We start from the raw sequence: 7,286 nt of genomic DNA, 5'->3' as shown, positions 1-7,286 counted from the left end.
CGCCTAACGGTCGCCCGAGCGCGCGAGCTGCCGGCGCCCCACCCAACGCCCGGGCAGCGAGCCCAGGGGTGCGCTCGCGGGGCGGGCGGGCTCCGCCTGAGGGAGCAGGGCACCCAGCAGCCGCGGAGACCCGGGGGTAGCCCCAGGCCCTAAGATACCACAAACAAGAGGGGTTCTTTTTTTTTTTTTTTTTTTTTTTCCTGGAAGCGCATACGTTACCCAGCGGCAGGGAGCGTCCGGGAGCCGGCTGCCCGCGGAGGCTCGCGAGTGCAGGGCCCGACTGCCCACGGCGCGGCTTCCCCCGGCCGGGACGGGCCTCTGCCCGTTCCCTGACGGGGCTGAAAGGTCCTCGGCACCCAAAGATTTCGCTTTAACGTGAGGAGAGGTTCCGAGGACCGGAGTTAAAGCCATTAATGAAACTCAAGCTGCGTAACGGAAACCCTCCCAGAGCACTGGCGTCTGCTAACCCTTCTTTGCTTTTCTGTCGCTCAAATCTAAACTCAGTTTAACAGCAGAATTAGTTAGTATTTCATTGATAAAACCATCAAAATCCGTTTAATTTACCTTTTTCTGAGACCAAAAAGTGACTTGAAATTCTTAAATATTCACATTGACAAGCCAGCTGGCTCTAGTGTACAACTTACATGTTAACAAAAATGTGTATCATGTACCAGATGAATCATCACATTCGAACAGGAAAAAGTTCTAAAGACATGAAGTCCAAGAGGTATTCAGACTACAGCGTTAATATTTTACTAAGGATTCATAATCATATGAAGGGTAAAAGTCCTCAAGAAAAGTACTTCTCACCCCAGCTTTTCAGTGTTAAATCCTCTATGATGCCCAATTTACAACTCAAACTACTAGGGGGAAGAGCAGCGATTACTTCTTGTTTAAAAAGGCAAGCAACTCCACCCACGCTGATATGAAAAAAAATCCTATAACACAAAATGCCTGAATTTTGGAATTGTAAAAAATATATATATTCACGTGAGCATGAAATTGGTTATTCCTGTTCGGTTTTTTGAAGGCAGCCAAACTGATTTATTTTTCGTAAATAATAATGTGAGGAGATAAAACTCTACTGGGTGAAAATATTGGGCTGAATTCTGTTTCCCCAAACTCCCATTGAGGTTAATGATCATTGCAGGTGCATAAGGGAAGCCAAATCATGTGCAAGGCCAAAGCAATATTTTTTTTTTTTTTTTTACAATCAAGTTATAAATCCCATATAATATATGGAGGCTTGCAAGTGGACATCTTAACACAGATATAGCAGCGTAAGCATGCCACAAACATACAATCTCATAGAATAAAATTAATATCAAATATAAAGCATTTGAACCAAATCAAGCCTTAAATGTGATAAATTATTTCCTTCAAAGGAAACTTACCTAGGCTCAATAAGGTCTTTGCTAGCAGCATTTTTTTAATAAAGAAATTAAAAATGCCAAAATATCTACAATTTTATGAGGAGAAATTGAATAGTTAAGGAGAAATTTCCCACTATTGGGGGTATGAAAAATATACTAGCAATTAATATGCAATACATATATATATACCCATACTTACAAATATAAACACACACATACAACCTGGACAGTTCATGTTAACCAAGGGAAAGGCTAAATAATACAAAGTGATTACTAAATACAGGTACACTTTAAAAACACAGAGACAGTGAATTTTATCTGTTGCAAAAATGTATTTGATTACTTGAGTAAAATTACAGTATCTCTGCTGTTAGTAAGTATTAAATGTTAAAGAAACTGGACCTCTTTTCCTTTCAACTTTCCGAGAAAGTGCATGTAACAGTCCAAGGTTCCCCCTGCCCCCCCCCCAAATACCTAATACAAAATAAACAAACACTATACTTGTTCCCTTGGTCAAGGAGTAGGGCTTGGTCTTGTAAGGAACATATGTACATTTTAATGAAAGTGATGTCTTATTGTATGTACAGGAGCATCTACAGTTGTCCACGGAAGTTGTTCAAGATGCCATACTTAGCAGCATTGTGAAAGTCCAGCACATTTTCTATAATGAATATACCTACAAGGCAAAATGTTACGTCTCAGTTTCAACTACCAAAACAACACTTCAGTATCTTCTCTAATAATCCGCGTGCTTATTACTGTACAGAAATGTATTAACATTTAAGACGACTCAAGTAAAAAGCACAATACAAATAACAGTTCAAAACGGAAAATGTTAAACCTACAAAAATTAAAGCAGTTTTAATTTTATAATAAAAATCAAAAACTGAGCTGTGTAAAGGACCCACACTGTTCAGTCTATATTCTTTCAGTCCTTTTCTTAATTCTGTTTGGAAAAATTAAACAATGTGTTTGCTGATAAAATTTCCAGCAGGATCAAAGTGTACATTTATATACAGATTTTTGTTAAAGATCTAATGTATCACTGAGGCATCGCATCAATACCAGAGTTCATGTTAAACTGGATATAGAAAATAAGTTAATGCCAGAATAAGATCACCTAGCGGAACAGACTTGCAACTGCCATAAATGTTACAGCAAGTTTACAGCACTCTAGTCGATTAGTATTTAGTTCAAAATACAGGAGACCAAAGTTAATGCTTGCATTTGTTTGCAAAGCAAGGTTATATCACTAATAAATAAGCTCTCTTAGAACTCTATTAGTAGAACATGGTACAAAAGAAAGTCTTTGTAATGTTGTAGCCTGCAGCTTGAAAAAAGCAACCCTAGGTTGCACTATTTGCAGGAATGTTATTTATGGAGTTTTTTTCTAATTTGTTACAATTTCTTTGTTGTCTTCCACAAAACGCGTGAAACGGAAGCTTGTCCCATTTTCATTGCTTGCCATTTTCTCCAGACCAGCTAGAGGTGCGTTGGGTTCTGAATTCTGGAGCTTCTCCAGGCTTCCTGTCAAGCCGCTGATGGGAGAGCTGCCACCGTTGCCCAGGCCCCCTGGCGCCGGAGGGATGCCACCATTCTGGATGACAGAGATCTCGTTGGTCTTCATGGCCAAGCCATTGGAGAGTGCTGCCGCGTACTGGTTCCAGAAGCTGGAGGGGTCTCCATTCCCCGACCGTGCAGCCAAATCCTTCTGAAACATTTCCGGGAACTTCACAGGATTGCCTCCTAGAAATGTCATGGGGCCATCCACGGAAAGTCGTCTGCCTCGTCTTGCAGGAGTACTGTTCCACATGTGAGTGCCCATGTGAACCTGAAAAGAAAGAAAGGAAGAAACAAACAAACAAAAAATAGGGCTTGACAGGGATTTCAAACTTATTTTGATCACAGAGAAGGCAGCAGCCCATCAACATGTCCAGCCTTGTTACACAATGAACGGCACTAAAGGTAGCTGGTACAGGGCTCCATTTCCCATCTGGAATAATAAACTTCTTCTGGATTAGCCCATCACCATTACCCAGAATACCCTGTCTTCCTGCTGAACAATGCATTGCTTGTTAGTCTTTTTTTTATTATATGTATTTAGTTTATAATGACTTCACGTTATTCTGTCAATTGCAGATAGCTGCTTTCAGGGCTAGAATTGCTATGTCCACTTTCATTGCAATGGTAAGTATTGTATTTGACACCCTTTACCCTATAAATGTCCTTTTCAGACAAGCAGAAAGTATCCTTTACTGATTGCTCATCAGAGAGCCTCGTGTATAGACAGAATGGCCTGAAAGTAATTATTCATCTCGCATTACTGGCAGCAACCTCTAGAGAAATACTCTGTCAACAGAAAAATGTACACAGTAAAGTGCTCAACTGGTGTTCTAAAACTTAAGTATATTTGCTTTTTCAAACACATATCAGTAGGAAATGTTAGTTATATAATCAATTAAAGTAATGCCCATTAGTTCCAGAATTATGTTAATAGTTTTTTTAAACACCATCATCTTACATGATAGTTATGAAAAACAGCACATTCAAGAGCCTTTCAATTCTTAAAGAGGTGTGTGAGTTACAAAACGTGTCTCTGATAATTAAGACCCCTTAACATCATTTGGCTGTTCCGTTTCACACTCTGCATAGACAGTCTTTGCTGGTAGATGAATTTTAATTAAGCATCAAAACCAAAAATCATGCTTCAGATCGGCTGCCAACATGAGCACTCAACAAGAGGCCATCTAGGTCTACCAGAGCTGACTAAACACACCATTTGTCACACCGCAGATACCCAAAGGTACCACTGCTTGCAACATTAACAGATGTAAAAAATTAACCCCCCCCCCGCAAGGAGAAAATGAAACCTAAGAACAGCAAGAGGAAAAAGTACCTTCAGATTGCCTTTTGTTGTGAATGCTCTTCCACATATAGTGCAGGCAAAAGGTTTCTCACCAGTGTGTGTCCTTTCGTGGATCTGTAGAGCACTGGAGGAAGAAAATGTTTTCCCACACGTGTTGCAGTAGTGCTGTTTCGGGGTTCTTCTGGGGAGAGCGGGGAGCAGGACAGGGGATGTAGCAGAGGAGGACAGCGGCCCTGAAGCAACTAGACCAGAGGGTGCTTCTTTGCTATCCTGAGGAGAGCTGTGCACAAAGCCATTAACCTCAGTCTTTATGAGTGATGACAGTGAATTAGCAGGCATAACCGAAGAGTTCTGATTAGGGCCTATACTGGAACTGGGCTCAAAAAGTTGTGATGGTAGATCTCGCATTTGATGTGTCAACATATGCTGCTTCAAATTACCCTTTGTAGAAAAGCCACGATTGCAAACTGTGCAAATAAATGGTCTCTCTTTGGTATGACTTCTGTAATGAATGTCCAAGGCACTCTGACAAGCAAATGTTTTGCCACAAATGTCACATGCGGTGTTTTTAAATTTACCTCTATCTCTGAAAGGAAAGAGCATACTCAGAGACTCTTCTTTAATCATTTTATCAGTGTTACTAGACGTCAAGTCCAAAGCACCACTGTTAGCAGGGGTTGGAGACAAACCGTTGGCAAACTCACTTGGTAAAGCTCTTACTGGTTTCTCTTCAATACTTGGTGACTTGTGGTAATCATTAGTGCTGTTGGATGGGGACAAGGCCTGCATGGAAGAGGTAGACTCCGAGACAGCAGGGCTTCCAGCACTTTGGCTTTCCATATCACCACCGACAGATGACGAATCATTAGTCAAAACGTCCCCTTCCACTGACCCATTTTCAACTGACTTTAAGCTTGCCTGAAGTTGTTCAGCAAGTCCCGCATTGATCATCTTCATCTGATTTTCCAAAGCAGCAATACTTGACATTTCCAGGGGCAAAGGGGAAGAAGACAAGCTGTCTTGTGATGCATCCACAGATTTAGGTGTGTCTGGCACGCTGCTGTCAGGACAGTCTTCCATGTTCTCATCTGAGAAGTTGTCTATATCATCAAAATTCTTATCATCAAAAGATCCCGTATCTGATTCCATTGACTCAGGATAGTTTTCCGTCACTGGAGTGTTGGGGATCTGCCCTCCCATATGCATTCGGATATGCTGCTGTAACACAACGGCATTGGTGAATTTTTTCTGGCAGATCGGGCATGAATGTTGCACTCTCAGCGGGGGCATGGCACGGTGGACACTGTAATGAGTCTTTAAGTTGCCTTTAGTAGTGAAAGCGCGACCACAGATTTTACATTTAAATGGCCTCTCACCGGTATGTGTGCGATAATGCATTTTCAGTGCACTCTGGCAACTGAGAACTCGGTGGCAAATGATACACTCATTAGGATCGGTTGCCTTTTTGTCAATGTTTTCTACCAGTTGCTGCAATTTTGACGTTTCAGATGCTGGCGTTGAATCCAATAGTCCTCCAAATGGAAACTTTGCCTTAAATTGCTCTGACATGAGAGGCATCAGTGGATTTGTAAAAGTGGCGACACCGCTGGAGCCTGAGTCTGCTGCCGGTGAGCTCACAGAGCTGCTCATGTTAGTGATGGCGCTTGCGTTTTGAGAGTTTTCTTCCATTTTGCCATTTGAGGTAGGCAAAGCGCCAGCCTCTACCTCATCAGAAAGTCCATTGGAAATTTTTGATGTGGGATCAGCTGTTCCCGAGTCACTCTTGACAGAGCAGGGAGGGCTAGTGGAAGGATGGCTAATGGGAATCGGCTGAGGCTCCTCAGTTTTGATGAATGGGGTCAAGCTTGGGATCGTTGGTGGGAGTGGCAGTCCAACAGAAGTCGTCAGGGTGGAGAGGACCGGCTTGCTGTCCAGCCAGCTCGTGACAGGTTTCTCTGGCGGTATAGACATCCCATAAGGAATACCCGTGCTTGTAGGAATATTGTCCAAATGCTCTGGCACCGGGTACGGATTCATTTGAATATGAGGGTATTTTTCTTTATGACGCTGAAAGTGGACTTTTAAGTTTCCCTTTGTGGAGAACCTATTTCCACATATGTTGCATTTAAATGGCCTCTCGCCAGTGTGAGAACGTAAATGAATCTGCAAGGCACTGTCACTCCCAAACACTTTAGCACAGAACCTGCATTTATGCTTAAAGAATGCCTCATCTGAATTACTTTTTGCTTCAAAAGCAGTTACATTTGGTGGCTTGCTTTTTCTTTGCTGTGCCAAGACAGTCAAGGAGTTTAAATCCTCTGCAGGTGTTCCAATATTGGACAAGGGACTGGAGAAAACAGAGTTACTAGGGGTGGGCTGAGGTAGAAGTGGATTAGATGCAGGACTTAATAAACTGCTTATTGCAAAAGCTGGTGAAGATGATGCTGATACTGGTGGGTTGCTGAGCTGTGAGCCACCAATACTCGAAGCCACTTTTTCCGAGGACGGTGTTGTAACTGCTGCTGCCAATATGTTAATATTTGGAGAAGAGCCACTACTGGATGGAATTAGAGTGTTGCCAGGGTTGCTCTGAGGTAGCTGTATAGGGGGTAGCTGTTTCACACCACTGATGCTGGCAGATTGACTAGCAAGGCTTTGTGCTAATCCAGCTGCTGCAGCCAGCTGCTGGGATAAATGGGAACTTAATGTGGACAAGGGGTTGGCAGATGTTCGTAAAGTACCTTGAGAAGGGCTAGAAGATGTTGGCATGTCTGTATTTTGGGAAGCCAACAATAATATTTGGTGACGAATTTGTTCAATCAGTTGCAACTGATGGATCTGCTGCTGCTGTAAAGCCAACAGTTGCTCCATCAGGGCAGGTACAGCAAGCTTACTGTTCGATGCACCGTTACATCTTGCTTCCTGTGAGAACTGTGCTACTGCCACTTTAGTACTCTGAAGGTTTTCAATTATTACATTACTATTTATCACTGAAAAGTTGCCTAATGTTGTCAGATCCCCTATGTGAGGTAGAGAGGTTGTTACAG

At 42.4% G+C, this 7,286-nt stretch overlaps 1 protein-coding gene across 2 annotated transcripts in view; it reads right to left on the bottom strand.

Annotated features, from left to right (window-relative positions):
- Window positions 1-1,690: 1,690 nt before the first annotated feature.
- SALL1 (spalt-like transcription factor 1) overlaps window positions 1,691-7,286 on the bottom strand; it is a 15,105-nt gene continuing 9,509 nt past the window's right edge. For both annotated transcript variants that reach the window (XM_010585010.1, XM_010585011.1), the window contains 2 exons: window positions 4,270-7,286; window positions 1,691-3,204 (listed from right to left, as the gene is read on the bottom strand). The exon at window positions 4,270-7,286 is cut by the window's right edge and continues 396 nt beyond it. In XM_010585010.1, the coding sequence (XP_010583312.1) occupies window positions 2,764-3,204; window positions 4,270-7,286 (3,458 nt within the window). In that variant the 3' untranslated portion in view covers window positions 1,691-2,763. The remainder of the gene's footprint in view (window positions 3,205-4,269) is intronic.

Source organism: Haliaeetus leucocephalus, unplaced genomic scaffold (genome assembly GCF_000737465.1).
Source record: "Haliaeetus leucocephalus isolate CR32 unplaced genomic scaffold, Haliaeetus_leucocephalus-4.0 Scaffold92, whole genome shotgun sequence".
Taxonomy (NCBI): Eukaryota; Metazoa; Chordata; class Aves; order Accipitriformes; family Accipitridae; genus Haliaeetus; species Haliaeetus leucocephalus.
This window is presented reverse-complemented; position numbering and strand designations above follow the sequence as displayed.